Source organism: Prionailurus viverrinus, chromosome X (genome assembly GCF_022837055.1).
Source record: "Prionailurus viverrinus isolate Anna chromosome X, UM_Priviv_1.0, whole genome shotgun sequence".
Lineage (NCBI taxonomy): Eukaryota > Metazoa > Chordata > Mammalia > Carnivora > Felidae > Prionailurus > Prionailurus viverrinus.
Window position 1 is genome coordinate 4786525 of NC_062579.1, and position 13569 is coordinate 4800093.

Here is a 13569-nt window from a genome sequence, read left to right on the forward strand (position 1 = left end):
ACTGACACGTAAATATGGTTATTTGTGTGCCCGTCTCTCCCATTACCAGGGGTTTTTGGCCTTGTGGTGCCAATATGCCCCTTTGGACTGTGAAGTCTATGAGTATTTTCGCAGAATAATATTCTTACGTGCATAAAACAAACTACAAGAAATTAAAGAAATCAACGATAGTGGAATATAGTTACCGTCAGATTTTAGAAAAACAGATCTTGATTGCTAAAGATCTGGCTCCCCAGGAAATATGCACGGATATAATATAGTTTTTAATATGCTGTCTTGAGCCAGTTTTGAAGCCCCAGCTAGAGGCTGGTCAACTCCCCTTCTTGAGCAGCTAAGTCCACACCTGCCGACCAAGTGTCATTGGGCTCCCATACTCTGAGCCACCAGACACCCGCCCCCATCAGCCCAGGGCCAGGTCCCACCCAGCCCCGTGCTCCAACTCGCTGAGATTATTCAAATTAACCAGTCCTGAATCTGCTTACCCCACCTCACCTATTTCTTCCCATGAACACCATAATAAAGGCTTCTGCCCCCCAGGTCCCCCCTCTCCCTCTGGCTCAAGAAAGACTCTAGTGCTCACACGTGTGGCACCCCCGGTGTGATATGTACTCCCTCTCTCGGAGTCTCTGAGTATAATAAACTATATTTTCAATGGCAGTTGTTTCCTGATCTGCTGACCTCACCAAATCTAAATAATAATAATAACGAAGCTGATTAAAACAGCTGAGACTCCAAGATTTGGGCTAGGAATGCTCTCGCAACCCGCAGTGAGAGAGTGACAGAAGGTCTGGGCAAAGGGGAGAAGTTGAATGCGAGGCAGCCACAATGGAAACCTCAGCCACTGAAGCTGGGATGGCCCTTCCAAGTTATTCCCCTTGAGGCTAGGACCTGGGCCTCCCGGACCCTTGCAGACACCACTCAAAGGCTGCAGCCCATCCCCAAGGGAGGGGATGTGATTTTTTTTTTTTTTTTTTGCCGGAGGCAGCTCAGCTCTTTTTGGCCCAGGGCTATTGCTGGAGAGAGACCCAGCCTAGTGGCTGCAGCTGCTAACACCCCCCAGCACCCAGGAGATGGCCTGCCCCGCCCTGAAGGCGGGGTGACACGGATAGACAGATGCTTCTTATTAACACTTTTTAAGTAACAAGATAAAATGATCTTAATTTCAAAGTAGCGATGAATAGTATTTTAAGACAGAAACCCCCGTTATTTAGGACATAATTTCTCTGTGATTTCTATTAGTGCACATACAGCTAACGCTACTAGGATTTGTTGCCTGCATTCCTGATGGAAAAAAAATACTAAATTTTCTCTTAGAGGTAAGTGAAAATACAGACCTTCAAGTCCACACACTCAGTTAAGAAGGCCTTGGGAGCTGGAACCTTGATTTGTTCATTTTGGGATCTCCGGAGTCGGCCACCTACTGATGCTACTTGAGTCATTACTATAACTCAAACTGACGGGATACAATTTAAAAGCCGGAAATTTTAAAACTAACTCCTCCAAAGCAACCCCTCTGCGGCTTAAAGGAGCCATGGGCAACCTCACCCTAGGGAAGTCTCTGGCCCAGCCAAAACTCTCCCGGCCCGCGCTGGTTAGGAGGGGCGGGGCCAGGGAGCGACCCTCGCGCTTATAGGTCGAGGCGGGAAGGGGCGGGGTCCGCTCCTCCGTGATCGACGGAAGCCGTTCCTCCTCAGCCCGCGCCCCGCCTCCCGCGCGCCCGGAAGTCCCGCCTTCGGAAAAGGAAGTAGCGGTGCGCTCGAACGCCAGCGGTGACCGCGAAGGCAACGGTGACCGAGAGAGGAGAAGGCGGCGGTGGCGGGCTAGCGGTTAGAGGCGGGGCCGGCTCCTCGGAGCGGCCCGGGACTGGAGTCAGGTGCGGAGGGGCAGGCTGGCCGAGGCCGGTGGGTTTTGGGGTCCCGGGACGGGGGTCCCAGGTGAGACACGCAGGGACCGCGTGAAGAAGACTCTGGCCGCGTCCTCCCGTCCGCGGTCCTTTCCTTCCTCCTCGAATCCCTTTTCTGCCCCGTACCCTTCCCTCATTCCCAGTCCTTGGTTAAGCCCGGGTCTGGGGTTCTGGTCTGGGCTGCCCTCTCCCATCTGGATCACCACTTTGAGGACCCCCTGCTCCCTAGACCTACAACCCCCTCTCTGTGGTGTAGTTTCTCAGGGGCGCCCTCACCTCACCCCCAAAATCCGGACATCTTAGAAACGTGCGTCTAAAGAGTGGCGTGGTGTAGATTTCGCACTAGTATTTCCTAAAGGGGTTAATGTATTAAAGCTATCCCTCAAAGTGGATATACCCTGCCCTGTAGGTTTACAACAGGATGACAAGGGAGAGGAACAAGGGTTGGGCAGATGAAGAATACCAAGGGAGTGGTCAGAGGCCAGGCATCAGCATTAATCGGTTTCTTTGCTTTTTGGCACGTGTGAGTTTAGAATTGTTTGGATTCGGCCTCGCGGTTCCAACCATGGGTTTGTCTGCGTCTACCCCTGCTGTTGCAGTTCAGACCTCAAATGCTTCTGATCATCAGACAGCATCCCCGCCTTCAGGATGCCCCATGCATGAAGGGAAAATGAAAGGTAATCGACCCTTTGTCTAGAAAACAAAAACAAAAGGGAATTCCCAAAAGGATTAGGATAGTGCGTGAGAGTGAAAGTGATCGCTCCATACCTTAGCTCTTACCCCCCAAAGTTTGCCATCGGCCGTTCTCAGCCTGGGTGGCCACCCCTCCACCCCCCCCCCCCAGGGGACATGTGACGGTGTCTGGAAGCATTTTGGTTTGTCAAAACTGAGAGGACGTGGTGCATATAGTGAGTAGAAGGCAGGAGCCCCGCTAAACACCCTGGAGTGCACAGCACACGCCTGCAACAAAGAATCACCTGGCCCCGCATGTCAAGAGTGCTATACTGCCTTTCCCCTCTACCATTCAAAGTGTCAATCTTTTCTGGGTCGCTGATCCCAGCTGGCTGTTAGAAAACACCTGCTTCGTCTGCATCTGTCTCCATTCTTCTTATATGGAGAAACCCTGGAAGAGCACTGTGTCTATAAACGTGTGGCCTGAAAAACGCTTGCTTGCCTTGTAGTCTTTCATTGCCTTGGTCAGTCAGCAAGAATTTACCCACCGCCCACTCTTCGCCAAGCACTGGTGGGTTTTGTTTGTTTTTGCACTGAGAGAACAGCAACATACAGAACACAAAAAACTTCTGCCTAATGGAGTTCACATTCTCATCTTCATAATCCTGTGGGGTAGGTTTTCTCCCTATTTTATGGTTTAGGAAACTGAGAAGTCTCACAGCTAATAAGCGGCAGAGCCAGCAGAAACTCCGTGACCTGGGGCAGATCATAGAGCCCTAAACAGGCTTTGATTTCATTTACCGTGTATCCAAAAGAGCTGTCGGCCTGATTTGTTTGCATTAGTAAAGAATGCGGGTATTTGTAGGTGACTAAAGGGGCTACTGGTATTTTCTAACAGCCAGCTGGGATCAGTGACCCAGAAAAGATTGGCACTTTGAATGGTAGAGAGGAAAGGCAGTATAGCAGTCTCTGTTCAGCCCTCAACTGGACAGCTATACAAGGTCCTAGTGAGAATGAGGGTCTAGGAGGAGAATCGGAGGACAGGAAGTGAAAGGAAACTTGTCTTTGGTGTGTAGGTCATCCAGAGTATTCTTGGTGTTACTGCTGCTTCCTGACACAGGGATTCCTTACTCGGGCAGCTGTCTTCCCGGGCCATGGCTCTCCTGGTGCCTGCGCCTCTCCTGAGTCTGAGACCAGCTTCTCAGTCCCCACACTTGCTTCCATTAGCACCCTGGAACCTTGGGCATCAACTGCCCTTCTCACTGCTGCTCTTATAGGTTCAGACCTTCCCTTTGAAGTGGCATCTGGGTCCTATGCGGATCGTGGACCGTTTTCTTTAATATATGCCTTTTGTTGCTAAATGTTTGCTATCTACCCATGAGGAATAGAACCTTGGCCAAGGAGTAGTTTTCTGTGCCTTGTTTCCATCCTAGAGCAAACACAAGCAGGGTGGCATTCAGACTTTTCTCCAGGAGCCTTTTTGAGGGCTCCTTTGTTCATTTTCATCTCCTGTGTTCATACCTGAGAGAAGGTATCAGGAAGCCAGGCCTCTGGTGTCCTGATCGGGGCTGGGCCTTTTCTGGAACTTGTGAATAGAAAGGGAGATTTGGTAAAACGTGGCTGACCCCCCCACTTAGGTTCCTCTGCAACAGGTCGCTGCTGGGAGCCCAAGCAGGTACCTTCTAGCCCATTACTAAAACCATGGAACGAACGATATGTTCCTCTGCAAGTGTTGAGATTTTTTTTTTTTGTATAGTTGTGCTGAGGGCATGGCACAATAAGGGAGTGTGTACCCATTTCTCTTTCAAGGGGAGAATAAATATCTAGAACCCTCTCCTGGTCTTTAGGATCTTAGAATGTTAGCTAGCTTAGCTCTTGGCAGCTTGAAACAGTGGTAACAGTGTTACCACAAAGTAACACTTTTTCAGTACCCTTCCAAGTTATTCCCCCTTTGATGGTGATCCCTGGTCAGAAATCTAGCTCTTTAGGGCCCGGATTGAGAGAGCTAGATGTCCTGCCTTTGTGGTCACACTGTTTTTACACTTCGTTTACTTCAGGCTGTCCAGTGAGTGCGGAGCCACCTGAGCCAACTTGTGAGACCAAAACGAGCTCTGTGCCCACCCACCAGGACCGTGCATATGAGTACGTGGAGTGCCCTGTCACCGGCGCCGTGGCCGGCAGTAAGGAGGACCTGGACCCTTCTAACCTGGTAATTCACGTTCGGCCCCCCTCCCCACAACTTGTCATACAGAGATGCCTTTGTGGACTCCCAGGACAAACCGCTGGCTGCTAGGATTGATTCTCTCTTCCTCTTAAGATACAGAAGTCTCATATTCCATCCACACTGAAAATCTAGAAGGCATTTCTAAGTATCGTTTCAGAGGGTGCCTGAAAAGGAAAACCGTGACCACCAAGTGCCAGAGTAGGTTGACTGGAAAGAAGCCACGCCACAGGAGTAGTTCCTTTGGGGATAGGTGGAAGGCAGGAAGTCCCATGAGGAGTGCAGTTAGGATTGGTAAAGGTGTTTCTGGTCTTGGGAAACCTCATAGGCGTGAGGCTGATGAGGGCACTTTTTCCGGCCCAGCTGGGTGCCAGCCTGCGTGAGAGTCACTGGTGTGGTACAGCGTCCCGTGGCAGCCACCAGTGGGATGGCGTGACAAAGCAAGGCTAAGACTAGCACGGCCTCACTACATTTTGCGATAGTGCGGGAGGTGGGGGCTTCCTGTTTGGAATCCCATTTTAATGGAGAGACAGACAGACTCAGATCTGTAGTTTAGAAGGCCAGAACAGGGTTCTTAGAAGGCCATGGTTACCAAAAGTATTTAGAAATCTTGGCCAACGTTTGAAGGAACTAGAAATACTTAGTCTGGAAGAGAAGGGCTGTGATATATATGTGTGTGTGTTCGTGTGTGTGTATGTTATGTATGTAACAATACCAGCAACTAAGTGGCTTGTACAGACATTTATTCTCACAGTTCCAGAGGTTGAGAAGTCCTCTTGGAAGGGGCCAGCAGCTTCAGTCAATTTGGAGGGACACAGACATTCAGCCTCAGCACTCAGTAATGACCCTGCCAAACTCTAAGGACACTGCTGTGTTGAGGAGGAAAGTGGACAAGGTCAGGGCTTCTCTGCCTTAGCACCGTTGACATTGAGGCTGGTGGGTTCCTTGCGGTGGGGGCTGTCCTGTGCTCCATAGGATATTTAGCGGCTTCCCTAGTCTTTACCCACCAGTTGCCAGTGGGACCCTCTTTACTCGGTCATGACAACCTAATGTGTCTCCTGACATTTCTAAAAGTGCCCTCGTTAGACTACTGTTCCAGGTAACAGTAGTTACTAGGGAACAGTACTGCTGTTAGGGAACAGTCTAGTGGTTCAGAACATGGGCCTTTTGGAATCCCACAGACCTAGACTCTTACCCCATGGGATCGTTACACGTAGTAAGAGTGTTAATAACAGCCGGCGTTTCTTTTAGTCGCATCCGTAGCCCTCATGCTAAGCACCATACACGCTTTTGAGTAATTCTCGTAACCACCCTGTGCAGCCAGTAGTGTCAGCGTCCCCGTTTTTAGAGCGGAAGCGACTGAGAATGATCAAGCGTGCGGTTTGGCCCGCATCGCTCAGCCAGCATGTGGCAGATCCCAGACTGAATCCCACCTGCCTCTGATGCGAGTCCTTAAACCCACTGTGGTGACCGTGCACATCATTCTAACCAGGGGCCACGTTGTGACTTAATAATAAATGCGGATCTGCTCGAAAATCCCGCATACTTCCAACACAGAAAAAGTTCTGTGCCAGGGGTTCTCAGCCTGGCTTGATGTTTGCCCTCGGGAGGACCCTGGTTGTCACGACGCGGGAGGAGGGGTACTGTTGGGTAGAGACCAGGGAGGTTGCCAAATACCCTACAGTGCTCGGAACAGACCCCCGTAACCAAAAGTTGTCCGGCCCCAAATGGCAGTGGTGCCCGGGGCGAGAGCCCCTGGTCCAGGGCAAGTGTTTGCACAGCACTGTTGCCGCCCTTATGTCTGGGAGGAAGGATTCTTCCCCTCCTTCCAGTCCGCCAGCGTGCCGGCGTCACTGCTCCTCTCTAATGTGTTCAGCCCAAAGACGGAAAGCATCAGCAGGATCGTAAAAGCAAAGGACATGTAAAAAGAAAGTGGTGGTCTACATGTATCTTCTGAGACTCTTCCTCAGAAGACCAGGCGTTTTTGAAGAGCCCGTCATCGAAAGGGCTTTAGAAATGTCTGCAGTCACAGTGATCATTTTTACTTCTTAATCCTTGGGGAGAAAGAGACAGAAAATGTAGCCACAGTGTGTACCTACCGTTTGTGAGAACTCCTTAACAAGGAAAAACAACTTTAGAACTAGAACTCTTCAGAACAACCAAATCAGCTGGCAGGTCTGAAATCGTGACGTCACTGGCTTGGTAGGGAACCTGTGCCTCATGTGTGATGCTGCACCGCTTTCCAGAATGTCGTCGATTATATTGTTCGTTTCCACTTTGTGTCTATCTCCAACATTTAAAAACCCGCTCACCTTGTTTAGATGCCGCCACCCAACCAGATGCCGGCCCCGGATCAGCCATTTGCGCTGTCTACGGTGAGGGAGGAGTCATCCATTCCGAGAGCAGATTCAGACAAAAAGTGGGTTTATCCTTCTGAACAGATGTTCTGGAACGCGATGTTACGCAAAGGGTGAGTGAGCATGTTAGGGTATAAATTTGCTCATCAAGTTCATCTAAGAATGAAATGTTAAAGAGGTTTTTATCCCCAAAACATATAGTAAATTTTCATAAGCTAGACAGTATATAACAATCAGCCAATTTTTCAGACCTACGAGAACGTCAGTACAAAGGCCAGCGTATCAGTCAGGATTCTCTGGAGAAACAGAACTAACGGGGTGTGTGTCTTTACAGATGTAAAGAGATTTATTGTAAGGGATTGACTTCACGTGATCATGGAGGCTGAGAAGTCCCACGATCTGCAGTCAGCAGGCTGGAGACCCAGGACAGCTGATGTGTAGTTTGAGTCTAAAAGCTGGCAGGCTGGAGACCCAAGAACTGTTGTTTTCATTCCAGTCCAAAGGCCCGAAAAAACCATATCCCGGCTCGCAGGCAGTCAGGCAGGAAAAGTTCCCTGTTATTTGCAAGAGGCTCATTCTTTTATTTAGACCTTCAACTGATCAGATGAGGCCCACCCACATTAGGGAGGGCACTCTGTTTTACCCATTTAAAGCTTATTTTCCTCCAAAATGCTCTCACAGACACACCCAGAGTAATGTTTGACCAAACATCTGGGCCCCCCATGGCCCAGTCAACTTGACACACGAGATTAACTTATTATAGCCAGTAATAGATGTTTAAAAATTCTATTACGTGAAGTACTTAGAAAAAGTTAATCAGTGGTACTGACTGAAAAAGTGTTACTTTATGGTTCCTTGATCTGTGTGCAAATGGTTTTGGTGACTTGGTGAAACGAATATGTGGGTTGATTTTATGGCATGATCAGTAATGTCACCAAGTTCTACCAAATGTCCTTTCCTAGGTGGAAGTGGAAGGATGATGATATTAGTCAGAGAGATATGTACAATATCATCAAAATTCACAATCAGAATAACGAGCAAGCCTGGAAGGAGATTTTGAAGTGGGAAGCCCTTCATGCTGCGTAAGTATGTCTGAGAGCTTAAAAAAAAAACATTTTTCCGACATCTTTCTTATTTGGGCTCGCTTTCTAGAGTTTTAACGTTGTATTCAAACAGTGTGCTGTTGTAATACAACATTTTAGGTGGTAGGTCTGTTTCGGTGACAGTTGCGTGACAGACCCGCTCCCACCCAGCTGCGTGAAACGGCAACCATTTTATTATGCTTGTGGATTCATTGGGTCCCGAGCGCAGAAAGGACAGAGCAAGGGTGGCTCCTCTCTGCTCACAACGCCTAGGGCCGCAGCCAGGCTCTGATCGGGGATGGGCTTGACGGCTGTGGGCCGGGATCCTCTGCAGGCTGGACCATTTCCTCACCTGGTGACTGGTGTCGGCTGTCAGCCAGGACACCTGCCCCTGGCTGCTTCGGCTTCCTCACGCCATGGTGACTGGGTTCCGAGACCTAGTGTTCCGGAAAACTCCAGGGAAGCTACATCTCTCTTGATGACCTGGCCTCGGCAGTCCCGGAGCATCACAAGCCTGCCCTGGTTCAGGGGAAGGGGCCGTGGTGCCCGCCTCTCAGTGGGAGGAATGTCACAGTACACGGAAGGCACATGGGGTGGGAGATGGCCCCGTGCTGTGCCCCAAGGCTGAGGAGAAGAGCAGTTCCGTTCCCTCAGCATCACTGAACCCCCATCAGGACCAGACCTCAGGAGAGGTCTCAGCAGTGGGCCTTTCCCTCGGGGGAACAGGTGCAGCAGTCACATGTTTGTTGACAGTGGTGGGCCGGAGGTCTGTGGGAGCCGGGGCCCCTAGCCCCAGGGATTCTAATTCAGTAGGTCTGGGATGAGGCCCAGACTTGGCATTTCTAGAAAGACATAGATGCCGCCGGTCTGCAGAGTCCACCTCAAGAACCATAGGGGTGGGGGATGTCTGCACAGAAAGCCAGATTATATCATCATTCGGGGATTACGTTTTAAATTTGTGATAAAATGGGATTAACTTCTTGGCTAAAGTCCACTTAATGATTTCGTTAAGGTATCCCAGTTTTTAAATATTTGAACTCTGAGATTCATTAGTAGCCCTCCGTGGGTGTCACTGCTGGACACCAGGCCTGGGAGGGGTCCGTGCGAGGAGGGAACGGCAGGGCACCCAGGACTCCCCTCAGCGACCCGAGACCGGCAGGAGCCATGTTCCCAGCTCACCGATGAAGCCACCCACAGGTGTCTGCAGTGACTAAAAGCCCACTGTAATGAAAGCCACCCGCCAAGTACTTGCAGTGTGACTTTGGAGCAGAGAGAGACCAGGAGAAGTCTACTTTGTCAGTTTCACCCCTTTCCTAGTCATTTTCCGGGGTCCCTCAAAATTGGCCCTTTAAAGACACATACTACAGCCTCCAGGAGAAAGCTTGCCTGGGTCGAGTTTACTTCTCTGCTGGCGACCCTCTTGAGATGCTAGCGAATGGTTCGTAAAGGAAGTGCAGGAACTCCGATGGGCCTCGGGTAGGGCTCGGTTACACTGGGCTGGTTTTCTCCCCCCGCCCCGTCATTAGGGCCGCCAAGGCTGAAGCCTGTCCTCAGGGTGACAGCAGCTAACAAGACAGGTGGCCTCGTATATCCTGACGTGAAGAGCCGGCCCATCGCTGATTTCGTTTGTTCCTAGGGATTCAGCCAGCATTTTCTTCATAAAGGCTTTGTTCACTGGTTTCAAATGAAAGAACAGTAGGATTTTCTTCTGTTCGTCTTAAAAAACCCAGCTGCAGCATGTGAAAGAAGTGTCATGCCCGCTACTTAACCTTTTATCTTTTTCCTAAGAACGTTTCCCTTTCCACCAAATGTAAAGTCCATTTCCTCACTCCTGGAAAGAAACAGCGCAGATATTTGGAATGAAGTGGATGGAGTGGAACAGACTTGACCCCGAAATAAAGAGCACTATTTTTAACGAAAAGGGTTATTTCTCCGAATTGTTTTCGAAGTTCTCTCACTCTGTAAATGTGATACATAAAACGCACACAGAAAAACGTGTGTTGTTGAAAAACTGCAACATCGCATTTCTCAGAGGGGGGACAATATTTTAATAGGCTTTTCTTGTTGGCGAATTTCTAGGGAGTGTCCTTGTGGTCCATCGTTGATCCGGTTCGGAGGTAAAGCGAAAGAGTACTCACCGAGGGCAAGAATCCGTTCCTGGATGGGGTGAGTGGCGGCGCACACATGTTATTTTACACGCCTCGGGTCAGGATCAGCTTTCTCTTGGCACCTAAAGCAGACAGCCTCAGGACTGCAGTTCCGTCTTGCAAAACTCAGTGTTCAGCTGCAGGTTTCTTCCTCTCCCTCAAGTGTGCCCAGTGGTGGGCAGATTGATTAGGGTTTTGTGACTTGTCCCCTGTCTGATTATCGTAGCACGGAATTCACTTGTCCTCCGTGTTCTCGGATCTGTCCTCTCCTTCCCGTGGTCTCTGTGCATCTGAACGCTCCGCGTCCCTCTCTGTTCCTCCAGCGTAGACAGACTCAGCTCACGCTTGGATCGCTGCAGCGCCTCCTGGGACCTCCCCGGCCCGGGTCTCTTTTCTGTCGACTGTTGCTCTGCAGACAAACGGGCCGTCATCTGACCTGGGCTGGGCTCATCGCGGCTCTTCAGCAGCGTCTCCCTTCAGCGCAGCAGACCGATCCTCTGAGGCTCACCTCCCCGGTTGGGCGTGTGACCCCGAGAGCGAGCGCTTTCACGCTCACGAGCATGTTTTCGTTTCAGGTACGAGTTGCCTTTTGACAGGCACGACTGGATCATCAACCGCTGTGGGACAGAAGTCAGGTATGTCATCGACTACTACGACGGCGGCGAAGTTAACCAGGACTACCAGTTCACCATCCTGGACGTCCGGCCCGCTTTGGATTCTTTTTCGGCGGTGTGGGACAGGATGAAGGTCGCGTGGTGGCGCTGGACCTCGTAACCACCGCTCCGTTAGCAATGGGAAAATACGAGCTATTTTTTTCCTGAGCGATACATTAAACTCTTCCCCAAACCGAATTGCTCTCGTGATGTAATGGGAATGTCAAGTGGGTCGTGACACTGTATACCTAGTGAGGGTCCCATGCACCGTGTTCTTTTGTTTTCACCTCATAGTTTATGCCAGATCATTCTAGGTTTCCTTCCCACTTGGCCTCAGTGGGAAGCAGTCCCTTGGGTTTTCCTTTTGCCGCAGTATTGCCTGTGCATTTAATCTAGAAGAGTGAACAACCTCACATGTTCATGAGGAAGAGTAAGGATAAAAGGGGCTCCCTTCCAATTTTAAGAAAGATTCTTTTCCGGAGGTTGTGCCGTCATCCGTACGGTTTAGGAGCGCACCCTTAGGAAAACGCAGAGGTGTGCCCTGGGAACGCGCTCGGCAAAACTAAGGCGCGTCTCAGCTCCACGAAGTCTCGGTTGTGAGAATCTCTCAGGCTGGGCCTTGTTAGAGAATAGTTTCAAGACCCGCATGATTTGATGATGCTCCTGCATTGGTGTATATGTTTTCACTTTTCAAATATGTCCATTTCGATTCCTGCCATCCTGGTACAGAACTCCGCTCCCGCAAGCAGGTCTCATTGCCCGTGACATTGGACGTGTTCTCCCCGCTCCGAGTCCCATGTCTTCTGCCTGAAGCCCTCCCTCCGGTCAGCCTAACCCGAACTTTAGAGATTTGGTGCAAGTCACAGTGCCAGGACAGTCCCTCTCGAAGACAGGATCCTATTCTGTTGAGTGTTAGAATTCACAAGAAGAGTATTTTCCCAGATACGGAATGTTTGTATCAACTCACTGTCTCGGTGCAGATTTTTTTTTTGCAGGGAGCTCTAAGTTTGCCGTTGAAATGCTTTTCTGCCCGTGATTCCTAAACTGGCTGTTCTGCTTAGAGCAGCACGTTACTGTTCTCTTAAGCATTGCCAATGTTAACCCGTTTGATGTACCTTGAATCTATAATGTTAGGTTAGTGGAAGGAACTGGCAGTCTGCAGCGATTCACGTGACATGGAATTTCTTGGTTGTGTCGGTATTGTGTGGTGTTTTCAAAATCCGACAGCTCTGAACTCTTCTACGTGTCAAAATATTTGTATATTTTAAAATAAAATAAAGCTGATAGTTAACAGGTTTTGATGTTAAGAGTAACTTCACATCTCCCGGCCATTTCTCCAGACAGAAATCACCTGTGCAGAAGTGACACCGTAGTCTCCCTGGTAGCAGCCGTTTTGTCATCCGTGAGTCACATTGGTAAACTCCTGAGAAAAGTAATAACCGCTGGCAGTTTTTTGGCCCTACGTGCCATTGAGTGAGTGTAGGATAAGGTGTTGTTACGAGAAAGTGTTGTAACACTGCGCCACAGGCAGGGGCTCCCCCCCCCCGTTGACAGACCTACACTGTTTCTCGAGAAAAACCTCATCCACAGTAAACTGTCCATCGAGGCTGAATGCAGGATCGATGTAGTCCAGCCTTCCACCGCCCCTGGGAGAGGTCATAGCCCACTGGATGTCAGAGCGGCTGTGTGCCTAGATCATACCTGCTCATATCTGGGGGCCAACACTTCTGCGCTCTGACAGGAGATGCATTTGGAACATGAACTCCATTTTGGATGTTCTCTGAGGTTTTAAATTAAGTCTTCTCTCTCCAATATTCACACTATTCAGAAGCAGAACAAACTCCTGTCATTAGGGCAAGTATTAGTGAACAAGGCGGGGTTGGAACCGGGCTCGTATATCTCCCTGGAATATTCCCTAGCAATTCCCTGTGTCTAGGGAGCTATGCCCTCCGCATCATCCCGGGAACACGACAGACAAAAGGGGCAGCCCCGATCAGCACTCAGTCTTTCAAGGGACAGTCTATAAGTGAAAGGGTGATAAGTTCTAGATTTCCAATTTATTTTTTTAAATTTTTTTTTTCAACGTTTATTTATTTTTGGGACAGAGAGAGACAGAGAATGAACGGGGGAGGGGCAGAGAGAGAGGGAGACACAGAATCGGAAACAGGCTCCAGGCTGTGAGCCATCAGCCCGGAGCCCCACGTGGGGCTCGAACTCAGGGACCGCGAGATCGTGACCTGGCTGAAGTCGGACGCTTAACCGACTGCGCCACCCAGGCGCCCCTAGATTTCCAATTTAAAGATAGGCTGTGGTAATCTAGGGGGACACGAGTTCACCTAAGTATTTTTGAATATATACTAAATGTATAGTTAACCGATTACTGAGTCACCAATACAGTTAATTCTCTAGCAGAGCTATTCCTTCCTAGCTGAAATGAGATGCAGAATTCATGCCTCACCTCTGCAGTGACTATGGGACTTGTACTGTGGATCATCTGTGTCTTCGTAGGCTTGAGGCCATGTGTGGTGATGAAT

The 13569-nt window shown here is 49.8% G+C and overlaps 1 protein-coding gene across 1 annotated transcript; it reads left to right on the plus strand.

Moving 5' to 3' along the window:
• Window positions 1-1747: 1747 nt before the first annotated feature.
• LOC125157321 (holocytochrome c-type synthase) lies at window positions 1748-12331 on the plus strand. The gene is made up of 7 exons (XM_047843919.1): window positions 1748-1873; window positions 2437-2580; window positions 4633-4784; window positions 7118-7266; window positions 8116-8235; window positions 10315-10401; window positions 10958-12331. The coding sequence occupies exons 2-7, from the start codon at window positions 2469-2471 to the stop codon at window positions 11154-11156; spliced, it is 819 nt and encodes a 272-aa protein (XP_047699875.1). The 5' UTR covers window positions 1748-1873; window positions 2437-2468; the 3' UTR covers window positions 11157-12331.
• The last annotated feature ends 1238 nt before the right edge of the window (window positions 12332-13569 follow it).